Source organism: Raphanus sativus, chromosome 8 (assembly GCF_000801105.2).
Source record: "Raphanus sativus cultivar WK10039 chromosome 8, ASM80110v3, whole genome shotgun sequence".
Classification (NCBI taxonomy): domain Eukaryota; kingdom Viridiplantae; phylum Streptophyta; class Magnoliopsida; order Brassicales; family Brassicaceae; genus Raphanus; species Raphanus sativus.
Genome location: NC_079518.1, coordinates 24,323,115 through 24,347,790, shown reverse-complemented (window position 1 = coordinate 24,347,790; position 24,676 = coordinate 24,323,115). Strand labels below are relative to the sequence as shown.

At 33.0% G+C, this 24,676-nt stretch overlaps 3 protein-coding genes, 1 long non-coding RNA gene and 1 pseudogene across 4 annotated transcripts; 1 reads left to right on the top strand and 4 right to left on the bottom strand.

Moving 5' to 3' along the window:
- Positions 1-1,142: 1,142 nt before the first annotated feature.
- Positions 1,143-1,544, bottom strand: LOC130498656 (uncharacterized). Its single transcript, XR_008937593.1, has 2 exons — positions 1,413-1,544; positions 1,143-1,266 (listed from the first exon to the last, which is right to left on the bottom strand). It is a non-coding gene; the product is annotated as an uncharacterized LOC130498656 (long non-coding RNA).
- Positions 1,545-1,865: 321 nt separating this feature from the next.
- On the top strand, positions 1,866-3,261 carry LOC108820352 (agamous-like MADS-box protein AGL97). The gene has a single exon (XM_018593302.2). It carries the CDS (start codon positions 2,010-2,012, stop codon positions 3,027-3,029), a length of 1,020 nt encoding a protein of 339 aa, XP_018448804.1. The 5' UTR covers positions 1,866-2,009; the 3' UTR covers positions 3,030-3,261.
- Positions 3,262-3,631: 370 nt separating this feature from the next.
- Positions 3,632-6,590, bottom strand: LOC108818704 (CDPK-related kinase 8). The gene is given in 12 exon segments (XM_018591629.2): positions 3,632-4,029; positions 4,108-4,275; positions 4,358-4,420; positions 4,502-4,609; positions 4,688-4,803; positions 4,899-5,195; positions 5,279-5,357; positions 5,428-5,536; positions 5,610-5,651; positions 5,714-5,844; positions 5,931-6,373; positions 6,376-6,590. Coding segments are annotated over 12 exon segments (1,782 nt in total). The 5' UTR covers positions 6,458-6,590; the 3' UTR covers positions 3,632-3,885.
- A 913-nt stretch (positions 6,591-7,503) lies between these two features.
- Positions 7,504-8,441, bottom strand: LOC130498688 (putative cytochrome c biosynthesis ccmC-like mitochondrial protein; annotated as a pseudogene).
- A 1,576-nt stretch (positions 8,442-10,017) lies between these two features.
- Positions 10,018-13,025, bottom strand: LOC108821574 (peroxidase 10). The gene is made up of 4 exons (XM_018594576.2): positions 12,589-13,025; positions 12,018-12,209; positions 11,727-11,892; positions 10,018-10,671 (listed from the first exon to the last, which is right to left on the bottom strand). The coding sequence occupies exons 1-4, from the start codon at positions 12,922-12,924 to the stop codon at positions 10,256-10,258; spliced, it is 1,110 nt and encodes a 369-aa protein (XP_018450078.1). The 5' UTR covers positions 12,925-13,025; the 3' UTR covers positions 10,018-10,255.
- Between the last annotated feature and the right edge of the window lie 11,651 nt (positions 13,026-24,676).

Here is a 24,676-nt window from a genome sequence, read left to right as displayed (position 1 = left end):
AAACATATCTTCGGTGCATGACTTCAGACTCACCTCGTTCATGGAGCTCATGGCTTCCATTAGCCGAGTGGTGGTATAACACAACTTACCATTCTGCAATACGCAGCACCCCTTATGAGATCATTTATGGACAGCCTCCTCCGGTCCACATGCCATATCTTCCAGGAGAAAGTTCATCTTCTTCAGTCGACCGTACTCTACAGAAACGTGAAGCTGTCATCGACCTAATGAAGTTTCATCTCCTCCGCGCTCAGAATAGGATGAAGCAATACGCAGACGCTCGTCGCTCACATCGTGAGTTCAAAATTGGCGACTACGTTTACTTAAAGTTACAGCCATATCGTCAACACTCTCTTAAAGGTCGTAATATTCCTCATAAGCTGTCACCACGGTTCTACGGACCATTTCTCATTACCGATCGGGTAGGTTCTCAAGCCTACAAGTTAGAGCTTCCTCCAAACACTGCAATACACAATGTTTTTCATGTCAGTCAGCTCAAGCTTTGTCCCAACCCATCGGGTTCACCACCGACGCTCCCTCAGTATCTCAATGACGTTGGTACAGGAAAAGAACCTGAGCAAATTTTAGAAAAGAAGATGGTAAATCGTCACAACAAAGCAGTTACAAAGGTCTTAGTTCAATGGAAGGGATATACACCACAACAAGCAACTTGGGAGTTCTATCAAGATTTCATTGCGAAGTATCCAGACTTCCATCCTTGAGGCCAAGAATGTTCTGAAGAGGGGAGTATTGTGACAGGAAAGTCACAATGTCGGTTCTTTACTAGTTTTCCATATTTCTAAGTTTTCCTTTTCTAAATTCTTATGTTAATTTTCCTTTTAATTATAAGTTTATGTTTTTCCTTTTTCATAGTTAAACCTCCTCTTGGTTTGCTATATATATGTAGCCTAAGGGCACTTTTATATTCATACAATCAATCAATAAAGCTTTCTTAAAACCTATTGCTTATCTTCCAAGTTACTTGCTAAGTTCATACAAAGAACTTCGCATCATACGAACTCTGGTTTTCGAGTTGATCCTTCTACCTCAGTGATCATCTCCTACACCTTTGTTTACCCGTTCTTCGAATCCACAGTAGGATTCCTAGTTTGGGATTTATCTATCCGGAATTCCCGTCTCAGTTCCTTCACTTTCAAGCCACTCTCAAGAAGGTGCATTTGCCTTGTCTCCTCTCACAGTGACGTAACAAGCAATCTTTTCGTTATGTATGTTACAGAAAGATCTCACAGTGTACCTAAACCCTCGCTGTTCAATAAGACCAAACTCTGAATAAATTTCAATTACGAAACAAAGAGAGAAAGCTAAGACATGAACATGGCTTCTCTCAAAAAGTTACGTAAAACGTATTAAATCAAGTAAAGATGCAAAAAGCTTTGCAAATCTTGATTTACCTCAGAGCCATCTGTGGATCGGAGAGATGAAGAACAAAGTCCAGAGACTAATAATAAGACAGATTTAAAAAAACCCCTAATTCCATGATCGAAACCCTAATTCCATAATCGAAAGAAAGAAGAAGATAAGGGGCCGCTGATGCAATTTTAGGGGGAATGAAAATCTGGTTCGGTAATTTATCTCTTTCCATAAGTCGAACCGAACTTGGTACGAGTAAATAAATTAGGTTTTAATCGAACCGGTCCGATTTTGATGTTACTTAAAGAAAAAAGGGGAAATTGGTGTAAGTTAACCCATCATGTTTAATTACTGATTAGTTATAAAAAAGGAAATAGTCAAAGTTAATTAATTTTAACGATTGATTAGTGGATAAGTTAATGACAAGAACGTAACCTATTTATACAGACCAAATAGATGGAGAGAGTGCTTACTTTGCTTCTTTTTGTTCTAAAGCTTCTCTACTCGAAAAAGCTCTGTAATTTCTGAAACTAGGGTTTCGTTTTCTTCGTTAAAAAAAGAAGAGATTTGGCACTCGACTCTGTCTAGTTTCTACGCTCTGTAATATTGAAAACTAGGGTTTCGATTTTTATTCAACGATGGTGAAAAGAGGAGGGACGAAGAGGAAGGCCGTGCTAGAGAAGATTGCCGATAAGAGCTCAAAGGCTGTAACTTTTTCGAAGAGAAGGGATGGTCTCTACAGCAAAGCCGCACAGCTCTGTGTTATGGGCGAGGCTCAGATCGCGATCTTAGCGACTCCTTCTTCTTCCAACTCCAACGTCCCTTTCTTCTCCTTCGGTCACTCTTCGGTTGATTCGCTGGTCTCTGCGTATCTCTCCGGACAGAGGCCAGTTCGTGTCCCTGAAGAAAGCAAAAAGATGAGGGAGGACATAGGAATATGCATGGCTCGGAAGGAGCTAGGGCTTAGTAATTGGTGGGAGAAGGAGAAGCTTGCGACGAGTAAGAGCCTTGAAGAAATCATGCAAGCGATGGAGTCCATGGAGATACTGATTAGGGATGCAGATCGGTTGCTTGATGAGGACGCCTTTGGTTTTAATCAGAGAAAAGGTAAGAAGAAGAAGGACGACAGCAACGATGTTGTTAAAACCCTAATCGATGTTGATGATGATGATTTACTACCTCAAACCCTAATCACTTCAGAGGATGATCAGATCATCTCTGTTTGTGACCGTTTCTTTAACAACAACGACAAGAACGCTGCTTTATCAACAACTCATGCTGAGGAAAATACTGAAGAGTGGAGCGATATGGATATTGACCAAATCCTCAACGGTTTTGATTTTGACAAGGAACCTGTAGAAGAAGATCATGAGATTAAGGAGGTTTATGAAAATTTGAAAGAGTGGAGCGACATGGATCTTCAGAACCTCCTCAATGATGTTGAGAAAACTGAAGAAGAAAAAGATGAGCATCAGACTGAGACGGTTTCTGATAACTCTTGCAGCAACAACAAAGCTCTGTTATTACCAGCTGCTGCAGGAGAATTGAATGATGCGCAAGAAGAGGTGCTTGGTTTTGATATAGCTGATCTTGACTTGGATTCCATATTTGAAGGTTTGAGCGGCGATGAATTTGCAGATTCTTTTCTCATGTTATGATGAGAATGAGTCAATGATTACTAGGTACTGTCTGTGTAGTTCGTATGTAATTTGAGGACTGAGGAGAGTTCTGTTTGATCTTGGATCAGTTTTTTTTCTTTCTCATATAAGAGAAAACTGATGCAACTCAAACAGATTCAGCTTCGGTAATCATAAGAGTTTTAGTTTGTATTATTCTTTAGTTCAATATTTGTAGTCCAAAATCATATGATTCTTTCTTCAATGAAATACTTCTTTAATCAATGGATGTCTTTTTACACTTTTCACTCTCGTGTTTGTCTCTTTCTTCTGATTATTGTGTTTTGAACAGATCACATCTTCATCTTCAATTGCAAAACGTTTCTCATCTCTATTGTTAATTATAGATTTTCTCTCGCATTCTAGCACATAAACAACTCAACAGAGTACTAAAACTATCTGCTACACTTTGACACTACTAAAGCATGAAGAACAACAAACACACTCGTCTTTTTTAAGTAACTGCAAAGTCTATTAAAAGCATATTAGTGTCTTTACCCACATAATCCAATTTTCAGAACAAACTCCAAGCATATTAGTGCCTTTTAACTTTTCCGGATCTCATTACCTTTGAGAACAAAGAGAACACAAAGTCAAAATCTTTTTGAAAATAAGAGAGAATGTTTCATGTTTAAATTCCTTTATCTTTCTCTTGACTTCTTCACATAGAGTGAGAGTCAGTGTGGTTACTATTTTTATCACAACAAATCTTCTTACAACTTCTCTTGTATGAAACTTTATATTCCCTTTTACAATCCTCACTACTGATCCAAAGAATCAAAGTAAAGATCTTGACATCCTCTTTTTTTGCTTCGTCAGTGTTGGATTTTCATTAACTTCACCGTGGAGTTTTCACCGAGGGTCGAACAGAGACTCCATGTAAGAGTTTAGCAAACCCGAAGAAACTCAGTTTCCCATCTGTGTGTCTTATCCATTCACGTAGAACCGAATGTACTGTTATAGCTGGTCCAACCCCAAGTTCCTGCATACTCAAAAAACAACATGTTGTGTCAGCTTTAAGAGGAACTTGGCAAAGAAAGCAAACACTGCTTTAACTTACAGAAGCGAGTTCTTCAATGACGATAGCTCTGTTTCCATTCATTTCAAATAGCTCATAAGCATGACGAATGCTCTCCTCCCAACAATCAAGCGACTCATGCTGATGAACGTTTACAGCCGCTGCACAGAACTCTTCCAAGTCCATTCCTCTGTGTTGAAGTCCATTTAGCTGTAAGAACATTACAAGTCATTGATAGAGAGAGGTATTACAACCAAAACTGTTTATATAGTATCTACTAAACGTTTCTTACCAAAGCAAGAAACTCTGGGACTCGAGACTCCTTCATTTCTTCTGTTGCATTTCTTGAAAGTGCCTGTCCAAACAAATGCAACAGGGATTAGATTAGATTTACTACACTGTGTCTGTACCTATCAAAAGAGAAGTTTTAACCAACCGATCTAATGGTTTCCAAAGTGATGAGGCCATCTTTGTTTGGTGAGAGGAGAGAAAATTGAGTTTTCAGGTAAATAATCTCATCAGTTATCAACGTCTTGGACAATGCCTGTAGAAAGAAAGAACACAAGAATGAGAAACTACTGACTAGTCTTTAGACAGTGTTCTTCAGTGCTTTAAAACATACCCTCAAAGCAGCTTTGCGCAATGAAGAAGACCGCAAGTAGGCCTTCATCTGCCTAAAGATCAGGATATCAAACGGTATATTCATATCCCTATTATAACCACGGATCCAAGGATGCACTGTAAGAAACAAAAGTAAAAAAAGGAACTGTGACTACCAAAATAGAAAAGATATGTGTCTATAAAGAGCTGTGAGGTTAAAAAAAGGAACTGACTCAAGGCTTGGGAAGCTGACATTCTTCTCCGAGGATCCTTAAACAATAACCGCTTGACAAAGTCTTTAGCTTCAGAGGACAAGAAGGGCCAAGGAGCTTCATCGAAACTAGGGTCAGCTTTAAGAACCGCTCTGAAGATTCCAGATTCTGTTCTTGCCCAAAACGGACGGCTACCACATAGTAGAATGTATGCTATGACTCCAATGCTCCACACATCTGCTTCTGTTGTGTATGATCTGTGTAGAACTTCAGGAGCTACGTAGTACGCACTTCCAACTATGTCATTGAGTCTCTCATCTACTCAAATTAAAAGAACACAAATTAAAACGCCATTTCTGAATTTACTAACCATAATAAAAAATGATAATATGATTATGAACCTGGTTTAACAAAATCTGATAAGCCAAAGTCTATGGCTTTGAGCTGAGAGTTCTCCTCCTTGGAAGTGTACAAGAAGTTCTGATGATCAAAGAAAAAAACATTAAAAGAGATAATCTTCTTTCTGGTTCACACAAAAACTGTGACTCACCTCTGGTTTAAGATCTCTATGAACAACTCCTTGGAGATGACAGAAAGCTACAACGTTTAGGATTTGTATAATTACTTGTTTTGCATCCTCCTCTGAGTACTTCCCTCCCCTACACAACAAAATATGAAATTTCAGAACCAATCTCTAACCATATGTATTTTAAACTTAAAAATAGCACACACCTTGCTAGTATTCTGTCAAGTAGCTCACCACCTTCACAAAGCCTGCAAAATTCAAGTTACTTTAATTCTTTAAATCTAAACTGATTCAAGGGAACTTTTCTTACTCCATGGCAATGTAGACGTTAGCATTGTCCTCAAATGCATCATAGAACTGAACCAGATTCTTATGTCCAGATAAAGCCTTTAGAATCTTCACTTCCCTTCTCACATCTTCTATAGCTATTGCACTTGTCATCTATAACCACAAAATGAACCAACACACATTATATTTTGAAATATGCAATCATCAAAAAAAATAAAAAAGAGAGTTTATTGTTATACCTTAGATTTGGGGATGATCTTAACAGCAACCACATGACCTTTGAGCTCACCTCTCTTGAACTTAGCGGAGCAAGTATACCCAAAATGCCCTCGTCCAATCTCATCCCCTAACTCCACTCTGCTCTGAAAATCCTTCGCAAAGCCGAACCTTTTGTCGAGCCCCACCTCCTCCCCCTCCTCCTGCGGCGGAGCCTCCGCCGCTTCCGCCGATAAAGCGGCCTCCTTTTTAAATTTCCTCCGCCGTAGCGCCGCGCGTATGTGTTTCGCCGGAGACGGAGGGTTGAACGCGCGCCGTAACTGGCGGAGCGGCGTGCTCGTCGCGCTCTTGCTCTCTCCGCCTCCGTTGGCGACGTCGCGGCTCTTGTTGCGGCGGTGGTGGCGAGCGGGGCTGGGGGTGTAGAAGGGGAAGAAAGGAGAGGCCTTTGCGGCGGAAGGGGTGGGTTGTTAACTAGGGGGTAGTCGTTGCCGGGGAAGAAAGGGTTGTTGGGTCTGTCGGAGGTGGAGGGTTTGGAGGTGCAGCCTCCCATGATCTCCGGCGAAAGTAAAGGAAGTGACTTTGTTGAGGTATGCTATCAAAGTTCTGATTTTTAGACAGAGTGTAGAGAAGAGAGAGAGAGAGAGAGAGAACAATAGATCACATTAGAAGTGAAACTGTTGAAGAAATTGAATTTTGAATCTGAAAATGGGGTAGTGATGAGATCATTTTTCTGCCACGTATTTATTGTCTTAATTTATTACATTTTGTTAAATTTTCGATCTGTTTACTTTTATTTTTATTTTTATTTTTATTTTTATTTTTATTTTTATTTTTATTTTTATTTTTATTTTTATTTTTATTTTTATTTTTATTTTTATTTTTATTTTTATTTTTATTTTTATTTTTATTTTTATTTTTATTTTTATTTTATTAAGGTTGTTTTTTTTTTGAAACGGTACTGAGATCACTTTTTGGTTAAATTCAATTGAATGCAGTAGCAGAAACGTTTAAATAAACAAATTATAGATAACAGTTGGTGAGCATGATTAAGGATGATTAAGTATGTAACATTGTAGAAATACTCCTACATTTTGCCATTCTACTGAATATTGTATACATGTTGTGTGTGCCTTTTTTTTTTTTTTGGTCAACATGTTGTGTGTGCCTATAGTCTATATAGATAGGAAGAGAGTAACCTAGATTTGAAACAAAAATATCATAATGAATTGTATTTTTCTACCTTGTTTTTTTTTGTAACGTATTTTTCTACCTTGTTCCAGTTTAAATAACGTTATATCCAATTTTTATAAACTAAAAACTTTATTGTTTCTTTTTCACTGATCTGTTAAGATAGCTACTTAATTGAGACGTGGATTAGGATTAATCAAGAGGGGTCAAACCTTCTATTATTAGGGTGGGTTCGTCTCGACTATCTTAACCTATATGGTCTTTATTAACAGCAAAAACTTTGTATGACTGTTCCGGTAGAGTAGTGGGGTTGCTATAAGGGCGAGCTATCTCTTCTCTTCTGTTTGTTGCAATGGAACTGAACGTTCCAAATGCATCCAGCAGGAATCGAACCTACTTTCCTCTTTATTAGGTTGGGCGCTTTAACCATTCAGCCATGGATGCAAACGAGTGAACTAGGTTTTGGTATTCCTTCTCGAGCTTCAATTTCTTCCGTTATAGGAGATTTGAGAAAAGATGGAATAGGAAGACGTGTTTACAGAACAAACAAGATACGGGTTGAGAATGGGAAGTTAGCAAAGTTAGACAAGATTGGAATGGGCATAGGAACATGTATTGATGTATCAGATCGGCTAATGCTCACAGGTTAATGCGATGTATTCCACCAGTTGACTGAAGACTTTATTATTGGTATATATATCGGTCCAGCACGAATTGAAATAGAAGCCGGTTCGACAGGAAGCTTTTGAAAACGCAGTGCACCCATGTAAATAAGAAATGAGATGAATACAGAGGTCAAACGAGCATTCCACACCCAAAAGGTCCCCTACATTGGTTTTCCCCAATTTTTAACCAGTTCAAACATGTTTGATGAGTTATCTTCTTTTTAAAATGTTGATAAATAATTTTAAGAATTTTTTTTTGTAAAAAAAGTAATTTTAAGAATTGAGCTAATAAAAACAAATTCTAATGTTGAAAGATTCACCCACAGTTTTTTTTTTATTTCTCGTCGATTCACCATCAGCTAGAAATAAAACTAAAATATTTTCAATGGATTGACCATGGTTTCAAAATCTCACGACCATATAAAAATATTAGGCTCCTAAACTTTAAAAATATATGCGCTAACTACTTTCTTAAACATAACTTAAAATTGATTAAAATAATTGTCATTTTATTTCTTTTGGCAGCTACCTTTCTAGTTTATAAGTCTAACTAAATTCGATATTTTTATTTTATGAGTATGAATTAGATTATATTTTCTTGGTTTTGTGGTTTTGATTGTAATCTAACAAGATGATGTGTATAACCTAACCACTAGATGATGTACATATGCAATAATAGATTGAAAACATTTTAAAATTACCTTAAGTGATGTATTTTTCTTTGGAGTTATATATTTATGTGTATATGTTATATATATATATATATATATATATTCTTTCTTTTTTTCATTTTCCACTAACTCTCGTCTTGATAATCCCTTGAAGTCGTTGGAGAAAATTAAATGATTTTAAATTTAAGTCCTCCAACCAGTAATCAACAAACAATACCTAAAAAGTTGGTTGCTTCCATTTGGACTTGATAGAAATTCATGTCATCATTCAATGCTTAATTGCAACTTTTTAACTCATATAAACTTATTTCTCTGATAGATATATGCAATCAATTCTGATATTAAAATTTAACATTTTACCAAAAAACAATTCTGAAATTTAATTGGAGATACTTGAAATGTGATTTGTGGATTCAGGCTTGACAAATACGTATTTCATTATTTCTTTTTCAACTACATTTTTTTTTGTAAACTTAACTACATATTTTCATCATTAAATTTTTCGTTTCTTTCTAAAATTATAGTTGTATTTAATTAAGAATTATATCAAATTTAAAAACTCCAACTATGTCCAAGTGCATGTCCATTGGTGTCAACCCCATTAAAATATTTTACCGTTACAAATATAAATAATTTATTATAATTCTACTTTTAGATAAATTATAAATCAGATAAAATTTGCTGAACTAATTAATAATTGACACACGCTAGAAAGTTATCTAATTCTTTTTGTTGGATATCTCTGCAATTCTTCTTCCCATACTTTTTTCATTCTTTTTACGTTTTCATTTCTTTTTTTATATTTTTAATCTCTATACTTTGGTAGAGACTACCGATAAGGTTGCTCTACGTGTTCATTTTTTTTTTCACGTATAGATGTTTGGTTATTCTGAAAAGATAGTATATATACACACACACGTAGGACCGACCCTAAAAATTCGGGAAATATAGACGATTCAAGAAGAATTTTATAAATTTGGGGGTTGAAATGTTTTTTATAAAAATTGAAGACTTATTTATATATAAATTATTTCAAAAATTTTGGGGATTTGAAGCGAATGTTCATCCAGCTTGGCTTAGGGTCGGCCATGCACACACGTAATCACTCAATTCTTAGTTTAAATAAATATATGTAACAATTCGGAAAAGAAACGGTTTCGCAAAGTATATGTACAGTACAACTATGAGTCTAGGACTATGACGGTATGATCATTGGAAAAGAACCAAATCGAAGACAAAATACATTTCGAGTACCAAGACTATTTCATACTCCCTCTGTTTTTTAAAGATGTATGTTTTAGGAATTTTTTTTGTTTCAAAAAGATGTATTTTTCATATTTTCAATGTAATTTTTGTCAACTAATTATGAATAATTGTGAATCTCAAAAACATTAATTACATTTCTTGAAATTTTATTGGTTTAGAAATATAGGAAATATAAAATAACAAAAAACTATGCACTAATAAGTAAATTTTAATATGTTTTATTAAAAAGTGTGAAAATCTCAAAACATGTATTATTTAAAAACAGAGGGAGTATGTGGTATATAACAAGTGAGGGACTTTGACTTTTAGGATACAACAAATACTAGAAAATACATATTCCATTACACATAAACACACATACAACTCCAAGTATTTTTTGTCTATGTGATCCATCCATCATAAATACAAAAAGCTGATTTTACACCATATATGAACATACTTTATTCATTGACATTAGTCTATATGATTATATTCATATTTTTAAAGCTAGATTAATTCTACATATGTTATAGATATTGATTTGGATCGAGTGTTTACGTTCAAATTGGTCCATATAACTTAACCTGGAAATCCACACTTTGCTCTAATCACTCCGTCACTTCCGGTCATAACTCCAATATTCCCCATTTTAACCATTGAAACCGCGAAATCCCTCGAGAACAAGTACGGGTTCGCGCTGTACGACTTCACCAAAGCAGCTGCGTTGGAATCCGACATAAGGATTTGATCGGAATCAAGCAGTCCAACGTTATTCATGAGGTTCACATAATAAGCATTGTCGAACTTGACAACACTAGCTGCGTCAAGAGCAGCAAGGTTAGAGTTAGATGAGTCTACATCAGGACATGTGTCCGTTAGCTTTGAGAGAAGATCTGAGGAGGCCGCTAGGTTTGGGTCAGGCTGTCCTGAGCCCTTGAAGTTGAAGAGCCGGTGCTTGAACACGAAACATTGTGCAAATCCTATGGTATGTGCTCCTACACGTATACATATCATCAAATTAAGTCAATATAAAATAGTGCAAGTGTAAAAGAATCATATATATATACCAAATAATGAACTATCTACCTATACTACTATCATTTTTTTTTACAAAGTAAATGGTTAAACCTGGATCTATTAAAGACACAGATCTAACCCCCGGGTGAGAAGTACAGCCCGTGGATAGATCCTCTCTCGGATATTCAAATGGATCGTAAGTATGGACCCATATCCGCGTGGCCACGTGTAGAACTAATAATCTCGCACTAGAGGAGAGTTGAACTTTGGCCTGGACCATCAGGGCACTCCTCTAGTAAAGACCACTAAACCACCACAATGTGGTTATACTACTATGATTTGCTTATATTGTGTTATAAAGTCTTTATTTATCTTAATGAATAATTAGATTTGTTAGTATATAATTAGCCATAAATTAAAAACAAATATCATTGATTTAATATTTATCATTATATAAAAAACTTTTATATTGTGTTATCCAAAAATAATATTTTACATTATATATATTTTTATAAAGTTAAAAAAATCAAAGAGAAATCCCTATATATAGTTTTACATTTATGTACATATACGAGTGTTTTCGAACTTATTTTACGTAATAAAAATAATTTTATTATACTGAAATATTTTTCATATATATCGAATTGATATTTAATTTATTACTAAATATTTCAAACGCTTTAATGTGTTTAATTTTATTTTACGTTATAAAAAGTATTTATGTTATGATGATTTTTTTTGTATATATAAAGAATTTGTTTATTAATTAATTATTAAATATTTATAAATATTATTAAATTTATTATTTTCGAATATGGGCAAAACACCTAGTAATAGATTGATAATATAACGATGTTTCCTATTTTATTTTGTTGTATTTTTAAAAAAACATACAAAACAATCGGTTTTACTTATTTATTTGTAGAGTATATTTATATGTGAGTATTTAAATTGGTTAATTTTGAAAAAACAAAAATTGTAACAATCTCCTTAAACAAAAGCCTTTATTTTAATTATGTACTTTTAACCTAACCTGAGAGGACAACAACATCTTTGAAGTCGAGTCCAAGGGACACAAACTTGGCCGTTATATTCTCCAACGGCTCAAACGGTGAGGGCAGATTTGTATTAGCCGCTTGCTCACTCGCCGTCAACGAGTCCCTTCTCCCCAAAGGCACCGGCCAAAACGGCCCTCCGGTCTGCACATGACATAAGAAGCCAGACATATAATATGATTTACCTTAATCGACATCCATAATATATGTAGCATGTATATTTTTATACGATTTTAGATTAATATTAGCGATTTGAAGATCACACGTACGAGAACAACGGCTTCTCTAGCTGCAAGAGCAACTATATCGGCGCATGAGACAGTTAAGGGACAAGCACTTTCAATATCAGATTTGATGTCTTCTATAACGTCGAAACCACGAACCGAATTTCTGTTTGGCAAAGCGTTCTTCTCTCCTTTGAAATCCTCTGAATCATCTAAAAGGATTGAGCCATCACAACCCTACAACACAATTTGATTATTTATTTTGCACTATCACAGAAAAAATAATATGTTTAATAATAAAATGCAAAAATTCAGTCAAAAAATAATATGTTTAGTACAGTTATAAGTCTTGAGTAACTAGCCATTTAGACTAATAGTTTTCACTTTAACGTGTATTATGTATATAGTTTTTTTTTTGTAAACTGAATATATATATAAATAATTTGAATGGCCAGCCTTTTAGTTTCTCAGGTTTCACTAAACGCCGTATTTGTGTTCTTATACATAATAGTCATATTTTTCCCAAAAATACATATAGTCATATATAGAGTCTGATTGAAATATGATTCACAGTTACATATGTGTGAACATGAAAAGAAAACGTTGCGTAACTTACATTGACAAAACAATCGTGGAAATGGAGACGGAGAAGAGATGCAGCAATTCGAGAATCATCTTTAAAAGCTCGCCAAACTCCGGACTTGACCATCATCTGTAGACGAGGACAAGACCGGTCATAGAATCGATAGTCGAGATTGCTAATTATACCGTATCCGCGAGAACCGTGACCATTGTTATAACCATTGTTGTAACCACTATTGTAACCATTGTTATAACCATTTTTAGGACCATCGTTATATCCCGGAGGAAACGAAGGGACGACGTCGTTGAAGAGAAGGCTTAAGATTGCTAGGTGGGTAATAAACCAATACGAAAAGATTTTGTGATCCATGATGATGAAATAAATGATTGATGCGTAGATTGATTGTGTATTGCCAAGGCAATTTTAGCTTGTATTTATACACCAAAACAAGGTGTATTCTTTTGTTTTTAATATACAAGCTTTAAAGGTGCGCCTCGGAGATGCATGCACAAATTAGGAGAGTGGGAGTGCCACTATAAATAAGATAATACAGTGGGATAAATTTTAGATTTTTGTAATATTTGGTTTTTGTCAGGTAGTTCACTCACTTGTCAAATGCACTTTATTTTTTTGCCATTTGAACATGTGATTTCATATCGATCATATCATACTGTCATACAAACTTTCAATTATATTCTTAGGTTTTGAATAGTGGGAACTTCTTTTTTTCGAGAAAGGTAGGAAACTTCAGTGCAACAAATAATCTAAACTAATCATCTAATGCCCCACTTATTTTCTTAATTGATAACGTTGGGGGCATTGGGTCTGTTCAACGCAGCCAATGTTTAGTTTCTCTGTTTTATAAAAATATATCGGTTTTCTTATACATTATGTAAAAATATAGATTGGTAATCAACCGACTGTTAGTGCAGTAACGAATGAATTTTAGAAATTAAAGAAAAAAACTTCTCAACATGTTTTTGCACCAGTTATGAAATGCTATGTAAAGTAATACAAGAAATGCTACGTGAAACGAAGTTGTGTAGCTAAATTGAAAATTGAACTTGGGATGTACTTAGAGATGAACTACGGATTACTTAGAATTTAAGAAAGCTATCATTTATATTGCAGAAATGATATATCATCAAGGGAAGATTTCCAAAAATCTTTGAATAAGATTTGAAAATATTCCATAAGGGAGATTTGAGAATATTTATTCATTGTGAAGTTGGCTAGTATTACTCACAAAAACTACTTGTATAAATAAAGAAAGACTGCTTTGGAATAGGTACCAGTGTACCACTTCAGAAGAAAGCATTCGTAACCATAAATGCTTTGATATTGAATAACAGTAGACACAAAGCATAAAGACTAAAAGTCATGAAGGGGACATGATGGATTCTTGGGTTGAGGATAGATCTAGGAACGTGTTATGATAATGTCTCTGTGTGATTGTGACATGTTAGTCCTCGACTTAGAAAAGAGTTAGTAAGACATTTTTTTAAAGGAACTTCAATATTGTTTGTGTTGTAGTACTTTGTGATTATAAACATAGCATTGTACTTGTATATATTACTCTCCGTGTCGGACTCATCTTGTATTTTCACCTACGACAGTCCCATGTAAGTTTTCCCACATTAATTGATGATCGCGAGTGAGATTTCACATCAAAAAGATTGCAAAATACGCTTTCAGTTATATATCTCTCTCCTTTTTTTTTTAATGGAAACGGGAGCTATATTTTATCCTGACATGTTCTCGATATATACTTACTTGTATCCAGCAGCAATTTGTCTTGACGATATGCCACTTCTTTGTAATTGCTGATGTAGGAGAACGAAAAGCTTCGAACTCTATATGTAAATATTCGTTAAAAACACTTAATGACATTCATAACTAACACATACATGCCCTTTAGATTAGAGAAGAGCCGAGGAGGCAGTTTGGTACGGGTCTAGCTCGCGGCTCTAAGGTAGTCTTATACGAATGTCTCAGACCTGAGAGTATAACCCCATCTTTGAGGTTGAGTCAAAGAAACATGAATTTGACACATGTGTTCTCCAACGGCTCAAACGGGGATAACATATTTGCTTGTTGCACCGTCAACAAGTGTGGTGGTCTGGCCCAAATGGAAAATAGGTATGACAAAGATATGACAGACAATTCAAAGTTATGTGTACATCGCACATCAGAAGTTGGAGATAATCTTAAATAAAATATAAAAAGATATATAGACTAATCCCCTATATATTAACAGAAGCATTTAAAAGAGATGTAACTTGTAATTTGTAATAATTAAAAAAAGTTTTGTTTAGTTGTCATATATTAGGTGCTAATTAATCTTCGTGGCAACTTAAGAATGCAAATAAAAAAACGTTGGCCCAAATTCAATTAAGGGATTTGCTAGAGACATTATGTCTTTTAACATATACGACCATGATATATTATAATGTTCACAAAAAATTATAACCAGTTAATTTATAATATTATGAATCGAATGTTATAGTTTTTTTTAATTTGGTTTAGTTTAGTAAACCAATTACAATTGGTAAACCGATTTCAATTTCTAAAACAATTTTAATTTTGGGCTATTTCCAAAACTAACTCAAAATTCAAAGTCAAACACAGTACTAACCTATGATTTTTTTTGGAAATTTCATTTGCCTTATACACTCCGCAAGTTCAGATTATTCACGAAATTGCCATTAATATTTTTTCGAAAATAATATTTTTACTCTCTCAACCTCATCATCTTCAAATATTTACAAGATTGTCATTGCCATCAGTACACCAACCACCATGAACAATCAATTTGAAGCTCTTAATGCACGTCAAATCGATTTACACTCATTCTTTCTCAATTTTTATGAACTAGAAACAACATCTCTTTCATTTTCTCTCCATGTTCATAAAAAACCCCCACGATTTTGATTCTAAAGTTTTTATGGTTCATAGAGCCATTGAAACTTACGATTCTTGGTGGGTCACTTTTGTTTGAGATTCTGGGTGCGTGGAGAAGTCTCTATGTGCTAAGCAAGTTATCTCATTGTTTGAAACTATGAAATCAGTTTTTTTGTTTCCAAATCTGTTTGTCAGACGACTTTCGTGTAAGTCTTCTGACAATAAAAAACTTACACGAAAGTTTTCTGATCAATGCAGATGTTAATTTTGCAATTAATTTTTATATGTATTTTTAGAGACAACTTCTATGGAAGTCGTCCACTTTTTTTTATTAGCAAAAAAACTCGAAAATATCATAGAAGACTTCTCGGTAAGTCATCTAGGATAAACCTGTTAGTTTTACATTTGATTGGATAGTGTCAAAATCTTAACTTTTCATGGACGACTTACGTAAGTCGTCCGAAAAAATAAAACTTTAATATTTTATTATAATTAGACGACTTCCATATAAATCTTTTCAGGTTACTTTTGCAATTGAAAAATAAATTTAAATATTTACTTTTATCTGAACGACTTACACGGAAGTTTTCCAGGATTTTATTCCGAAATTCTTGACAAATCTTGGTTATTACAAAGACTTCCGTCGTGTACTTAAAAATCCAGATTTTAAGTACATTTTGCTACTACAAGGTCCATAATTCCAGGTTTTTATAATCATTGTTGTGAATGTCGTATTTTTTTTTCTAAAGCTCTTGATTTTCTTTTGGTAGGACCAGCGGTCCACAAGCACCTTCAGCCAAAATGGTCCTTCTGCCTGCATGACATGATCAGAAGCAATAACTTACATTTGACCAATTGAAATATATAATTTTGGTAATTGACATTTAACCAACCAATAATATATTTTTAGTATTTAGACGTTTATATAATCTTTTATCTTATATTTGTAAAATTTAAGTCACACTTGCTCTCGTCATAAAACAAAAGAGAAGGAAAAAACTACACTTGTTTTTACAATTCTCAAAACATGAATATCTACTATTCAATAATAAAGTAAAATCTTGACAAGAGGATTGCAACATATTCCACTATACCCATCTTGGAATCTTACTCGAAAAGTATACTCGAAGACTTGAGAACCGAATTTCTTGCTTTCATTGGTTGGCCTGAGATAACTTTCCAGTTTCCACAACCAAAGTGGATTTCTGACATTTTATGAACTACATGGGGCTGCATATCCAGATTAATGCATCTCATTTTATCAACTAGAATCATTCATACTTTTATTAAAAAAGACTAATTTATTGACTAGGATAAGTTATCGTGGAATCCTTTGTTTAAATAGTTGACCAATAGTTTTTTTCTTTCAAATATTGGATACATCGTCATATAGTTTTTATTTTTACTACAAATGATGATAAATTACCTATTGATGACCAATTTTACGAACAATTTCATACGAAGCTCTCTTTGTAACACTAGTTTAATATACTTTTATATCAAGACTGAAGTTAGATTTTGTTCGAATGTGAACTTTGTAAATTAATGGAGACAAATTATTGATTTTCAGCGTATTGTAAATAGAACTTGTGTAATCGATTATTCTTTTTAAACTGAAGTATAAAACATATTTACCTATTGATTTTCTTACGGATTTTCATTATATTTTTAATTAATTCTAACCAATTCATTTATTATATTTTCTGAATAATTTGACATCATTTATTACAGAAGTACAAAACACTACTTACTTATTTTGAAGTGTTTTAATATATCTTTTATATTCATTTTCTTACTTTTTCACTACTTCATAATTATCTTTACTATAATATTTTAACAGCATTTATTTACATATTAACCAAAATAGTTCGGCATATTTGATGAAATTACTCCATTTGTGATAAGAATTCAAAATGGTTAACAAGGAGGTCTTTTTCATCTGTTTACATGATATATTAATTAGGCATAAACATTCAAATACCCATTCAGGTACGAGTTGTTTCTTTCGGTATCAGATTTAGTTAGTTTTGAAATTAAGCTCCATTTGAATATTATAAATTTTCAGGTTTCGAGTCGGTCTTCCCAAGTCCGGAAGTATTCTATTTTGATGTATACGTATATTAACCGTTTCGGTTTGGGTATTTTGAATCCAAACTAAAAATAAACTAAAAAATAATCAAATAACCAAAAATAGCCATATTACCCAATTTGATCTGGATTCGATTCTGATGTATTAAGAACATAAAAATATTCAAATACTTATACAATTAATTATATGATGACACATATAAATATCAATTCATAAAAATGTAAGAATTAACACTTGCACAGACATGCATGTAAATCACTTGCCTATTCTATTAAAACTGAAACACACAATAATATTTTTTGGTTAAAATGTTAAGATTTATTACCAGCGTTCAAATTTTTTTACAGAAGATACAGAGACAAACAAAAAACAGATGAACATAAATAAAACTAAACACAAAACTCAAACCTAACTAAGCAGGGAATGACTCTAAGCTGAGCACCATAAGCAAAGGATACTTGAAAATCTGAACAATCGCTTACCACAAAATGAAACCCGCAGTGATAGTGAGAGTTGAACTCAGTAGAATTTGGCTTTGCCTGGTGATCAACTCTTTAAGATATGGTTTTTCAAGAACAGCTTGCGACGACATCAAGTCATGTAGCCTTCAGGAAACGACACATTCACACAAGACCAAGAACACCTGCTGAGACAAGGTGGAGCTTTATTCAGAAAGGGGCCGTCAAAACCGCCACAAACCCCTGCACCTGCACCAAAAAGACCGAGCCAACTGATATATGGTGTTTTTTCACATCATTGTATATTTGTTTTCATTTGTTTCAAGTCACTAACCCGTGTCAGTCTAGTCCTTTTTAATCTTTTACAGGTCTGGAACTGGTAGAACACTCAACAAGAACAGTCCCGAGACTGTTCTCAAGCGGAACAAGCAGACGGAGTGATCCCGAGATTGTTCCCGACGAATATGGAAACTCCTATTTCGGGAATTAAAGCCCTGTTGCCCTAATCTCTATTCTACCTATTTGCGCCTCCATATAAAAACGCCATCTATCCTATTTTTATTTTCTTACGCTAGTTTTTGCAAGACAAGTTTAACTTTTGGATTCAAGCTTTTTGTAAGGGCGACGGCTCACCTCTTCCATAGAGAAGAACAACCTGAACCCTAATTTTTATTCTTTTTAATCTGATCATGAGTATTTCAGTTTCATCTGTTGTTCTTCACTGCATCATGATTGAGTAGTCGACTGTTGATCTAGAGTGATAGAGTGCATATCGCGACTGAGCATAAATATGTTATCATTTAGTAGATCTTCATTCATTCATTGTTTCATGCCTACGCTAAACTGATCATTTAGCGTTTGATCCTAAGTAAATATGTGCATCAAAAGTATAATAGGTTGCTAGATCTTGTATGAATGAGCATTGCATCCTTAGCCACACGAAAGTAGATGTTAAGGTGCATTGTGAACAAATCGGAGTTAATCATTAATGTTCACCATCAGATCTCAGACCAAGCAACATCTTAGGAGCTGGGTCTAATCGGTGAAAGGAACAACTACACGACAGTGTGTTGTTCTAGCCAGTTCTCCGAGTTCTAGATAGAACTGCATCAAACCTGAATAGCTGTTTGGTCGTGATTGAGATCACTCGCATTCATCCTAGATTAACTCCTTTTAACTTGAATTCATTTCTTGAGCTTTTTACTTGTTCTCTACGTAATTATTAAATCAAAAACCAAATCTTCTTCTTAGCTTGATTTCGAAACTCATAGAAATAAAGTGTAGACTGGTCCTCTGGATTTGAATCTAAAGTACTATAGTTTCAACTGTTAACTTGACAGTAGCAAAGATTCATTTTTAGTGTATCACCAACAAGCACCGCCTTAAGCCAAAGCACTTAGGAGGCACCCTAATATCAAGCCCCTAAGACTTGCAGACCCAGCACACGCCGCCACCGAGCAGAGCAATCATGGTTGACAAATCCAACAAGTCGCCTCCTCGCACGCGCCCCCTCTATGGAGAACCCACAACATATTCATCTGGCTAGGAACCGATGGCAACTCCCGACGAGCAACAGAGAGTCATGAATGACCGGTTTAACAAGATAATACCAGGGACCACTGAGGAAGCAGGAGGAACACCACAACTCCACCACCCATGGAGACAAACACCACCTTCAGCCTAGCGAGACCCCTCACCTGCACCGAAAAGAGAAATAGAGGAGGCAAAGGCCCTGCTCCGATATTCATATTTTTTTTTACAAAATAATACTTGTCTATTCTTAAGTGGTTCTTTACAAGATTTCCATTCTTTGAAATAATTCCAACCACCTTATTTATGGTTTTTACTAATTAATTCGAAAAAATTAATTAAAAGTATAAAACAAAATTTATCTATTTTAAGTGTTTTATACTTTTACCCCTGTTCCGAAACTCGGTAGGCGCTATACGTGCATTCGGGTTGGGCCTAGCGCCTAATGTATAAATCGGGGATTAAGCGGAGATTACGCAGGGCCTAGTTTCAAATTTATTTTGTATTTTTTAAATAAATATATCTATAATTTGTAGTTTTTATATGTATAATGAAGAATGTTTCCGTGGTGTGGTGGTAAGTGCCCTTCTTTAAGTCATAACAAACCTGGGTTCAAGCCTCCATTATGCGTTTTCTTTTGCTTTTCAACAAAAAAAAAATGAATGGCATTTTTGTAATTATCTTATCGTCTTTGTCATAGGGTTTTCTGGGTTCTGCAAATTTTCTTCCTTAGCGACCATTGATTTTCTTTTTCTAATCTTCATTATATTCGCGTTTTAACCACGATTAACACTTTAAAGTTATAGATTAGTTATAGATTAACCGATTTCAGATATCAAAATGACAAAAAACGAAGAATTTTTGTACCATCCGCCTAGTTCACCGAATAGGAGGTATTCGCCATGGTCGGGGACCGCCGAGCGCTTAACCGCCGCGAATCCGGTCACGGCGGCCGCGTTTTAGAACATGGACTTTTACTAACTACTTTATTAATGGGGAATTTCAAGTTTACCACATTTTTGGTACCATTATTCAGGTTTACCTTCATTAAATAGACATTTTCACAAACACATTCTTCATTAAATAGGTAAAAGATCAGATCGATAACGCTTTCCTAAGGGAGTATCGATCGACGCTCAGGCTATATCATCGATCGACACTCATTCCTTGTTCACATGCAAGCACTAGAATAAAGACGTTGTCAATAGATTAGACTCACAACGAGAGCTGATTGTCTTTTGCACTAGACAACAAGTTCTAGAATCAATCCTTAGAATCTATATATTATAGTTGTTATAATTAACCTGAATGAAAACCTAAGTCTAGCAACCATCCTTCCATCAAACAAACTCACTATTGTTTACCAGCCAACTACCTTGTTCAACTGCTTTGGTATATCTATTGCTTTCATAACTTATTCACCTAGCTTAATCAAGATTGATTAAGTTTATTGTATGTTCACGCTTTTTGTGGATTCAATCCCTAAGTATTACAGCTGAACCTCTTATTTGAGAGAGTAAAATCACTCTTTAGACCATCTCCAACAATGACAACAAAACACCAAATTTGTTATAATTTCATCTCCAACAATACACCAAATTTGACACCATCCCACCAAATTTGGCGTAATGTGAATAGTGTTATACCAAATTTGGTGTAACACTATTAACTACACCAAATCTTTAAAATATATTTCATTCTATTTCATTTAAGAATATAGTTTAATTATTATTATTAATACTTATTTCATATTTGTAACTAAATATAAATATACTAAATTATTATTTTTAAATTTATTTACATAATTATTTTTAATTATTAAATTAGTAGACGAGTATTATCAATTAAGTCACATTGTAAAAATAAAATATCATAAATATATTATTTTGTTATGTAATTTTGATATTTAATAGTTATTAATTTTGAATGTAACTAATATTTTTTTATAAATAAATACATAAAATATAATATTATTAAACCAAAAATATAAATGTAAATAAACTTTATAAAACATAAAACTACAAAAATTGAACAAAATTAATATCTAAATGTCATAAAACAATTATGTATTAATCACAAATAATAAAATGCAAACATTTATTAAAATTGAAAACATCAAATAATATATAATATTAGTTTTGGTGTAGAATTTGATGTTATTGTTGGAGATAACAAAAATTATTTGACACAAAATACCAAATTTAGTGTTAAAATTACACAAATTTTGTGTCATTGTTGGAAATGCTTTCATGATAATTTGAGTGATATCAGAAAGTTCAAAGCTGAATCGGGAATACATCCAAGAGTAGAATGGTATAGAAGTATAATTTCATAAGTTAATGTTCCGTTAACTAGTACCTTAACAAACTAATAGAAGGTTTTGGTGACAAATTAAACTTTTGATCTAATTAATCTTTCGAATAAATTAATATTTGGCAAACTAGTGGTAATAGAAAAAGGTAATAAAAGTTTGTAATAAATAGTGGAAATAGTGTAAGTTTGTATTAAGTTTGTGCATTTTTCGGATTGATACATTTATTCATGTTTGGATATATTATATTACATCAATAATTTCTGAGATAGAACACGTCCATAAACGAAGACACCCAAACATGCAAGCAGAAAAGTTGCATATAAATAAATACATCATCAATTCAAGTATCATTATAATAAAATACTCATGCATTTAAAATATTTAATAGGTAATTAAATATCAATTTTTACATTTCAAAGAGTTTTTTTATTATAATAAAAAAATATCCTTTGTCTTGTAAAAATATTAAAAACACCTATGTATAGAATTGTATACAATATGTATATGGAGAGATGTATCTCTTTTATTTTTTGAAAAATGTAAAATATTATTTTTGGATAACACAATATAAACTATTTTTATATAATGATAATTAGCAAATAAAAAATCATTTTAATTTATGATAATATACATATATTAACAAATCTAGTTATTTATTAAAGATAATGAAGAATTTATAACACAATATAAATTAACTTTTAGACAATAATAATTATCAAATCAATGAAATTTCTTTTTAATTAATTTTAGTTATATACTAACAAATCTATTTATTTATTAAGGATAATAAATCCTTTACGCTTTAACTTTAAATATGAGAATTCAAAACGAAAAATCACTTTACAAATATTAATATAGATTATTAAATTAAACATAAATAAAATGATTGAGTAAAAGTTTAACTATTAAAGAAGTCATGAAAATATTAATATGACATCTATTAAAATACTAATTAACAATCAAACTATGTATTTGTAATATAATATAAAATATAACGCATGACATCGATAAAATTCATAGTTGGATAAATAAGTATTTAAATCACAGATAAATATTTTTTTACAACTTCAAGTTTAAGTTTCAATCATTAAAATTCAGTAGAAAAATATATTCTTTTACAAATTAACCATTATTTAAATAGTATGTTTGGTTGTTATCGAGTCTTCGTAATTAATCAAACCAAAATTTCATACCCGGTTTGAAGGGAAAACCATACAGTCAAGAATATAAAGCTGTGTGAAACAAACAATAGAAAGAAAGAGAGTGTAAGAGTGATAACAACAATTTGATTAACTCAGAACATTAAAACCAAATTAAAAGCAAACGTGAAAGTTACAACCGTTACGGAAAACTTAAACGATAGTGAACTTTACTGAGCCCTTAGCACCATATAAGAATGAGCAATACCCTATACATATAGAGTTCTTGATTTAGTTTATCATCATGAACCACCAACCACATGTTTCCTATTCATTTTTCTGAGAGAGAGCATGCAACCACATATCCGGATAGAAAGCTTACCATCAAGATTAAGAGGAAAAATACCAGTCAAACAGAGATAAACTTCTCCATAAGGTTCTCGACAACTGAAAATGGTCATATAACGGATGATCTCATGGAACAAACATGACCATTTTCAGTTAAACATGTGTTCCATGAGATCAGCCGTGTCATCCGTTATATGACCATTTTCAGTTGTTGAGAACTTTATGGAGAAGTTTATCTCTGTTTGACTGGTATTTTTCCTCTTAATCTTGATGGTAAACTGTCTATCCGGGTCTGTGGTTGCAGGTTTTCTCTCTGAGGAAAAGGAATAGGAAACATGTGGTTGGTGGTTCATGATGATAAACGGGATTGCTCATTCTTATATGGTGCTATGGGCTGAGGTAAGTTGACTGTCGTTTCAGTTTTCCGTAACGTTTGTAAGTTACACGTTTGGTTTTAATGTTCTGAGTTAATCAAATTGTTGTTATCACTCTTACACTCTCTTTCTTTCTATTTTTTGTTTCACACAGCTTTATATTCTTGGCTGTATGGTTTTATCTTCAAACCGGGTATACAATTTTGGTTTGATTAATTACGAAGACTCGATAACAACCAAACGTATTATTTAAATAGTTAATTTATAAAAGAATATATTTTTCTACTGAATTTTAATGATTGAAACTTAAACTTGAAGTTGTAAAAAAATATTTATCTGTGATTTTAATACTTATTTATCCAACTATGAATTTTCTCGATGTCATGCGTTATATTTTATATTATATTACAAATACATAGTTTGATTGTTAATTTGTATTTTACTAGATGTCATATTAATATTTTCATGACTTCTTTAATAGTTAAACTTTTATTCAATCAATTTTTTTATGTTTAATTTAATATTCTATATTAATATTTGTAAAGTGATTTTTCATCTTTGAATTCTCATATTTAAAGTTAAAGCGTAAAGGATCTATTATCCTTAATAAATAAATATATTTGTTAGTATATAATTAACAATTAATTAAAAAGAAATTTCATTGATTTGATAATTATTACTGACTAAAATTAATTTATATTGTGTTATAAAATCTTCATTATCTTTAATAAATAATTAGATTTGTTAATAACATATTGTTTTACATCACAACAACAAAAGGTTTATTTAGAAAATAAAACATTACAAATGAACAATTGCATCTTTTCATTGCATCTGTGTTATTATAAATGAAGAATTGTATCTTTTCTTTTTATAACTTTTTAAATAAAATTATTTAACTAAAAGTCACAACCGTTAACATAAGCCCTTTCAATAAAATCACTTACAAACCAATAGTTATACCCTTT

What these genes read in the sequence shown, in the direction of transcription:
- LOC108820352 (XM_018593302.2), top strand. Translation starts at nt 2,010, where the DNA reads ATGGTGAAAAGAGGAGGGACGAAGAGGAAGGCCGTGCTAGAGAAGATT.
- LOC108821574 (XM_018594576.2), bottom strand. Translation starts at nt 12,924, where the DNA reads ATGGATCACAAAATCTTTTCGTATTGGTTTATTACCCACCTAGCAATC. An exon ending in TCCACGATTGTTTTGTCAAT is followed by an intron (nt 12,210 to 12,588) that starts GTAAGTTACGCA and finishes ATTGTGTTGTAG; the next exon opens with GGTTGTGATGGCTCAATCCT. An exon ending in AGATGTTGTTGTCCTCTCAG is followed by an intron (nt 10,672 to 11,726) that starts GTTAGGTTAAAA and finishes GTATACGTGTAG; the next exon opens with GAGCACATACCATAGGATTT.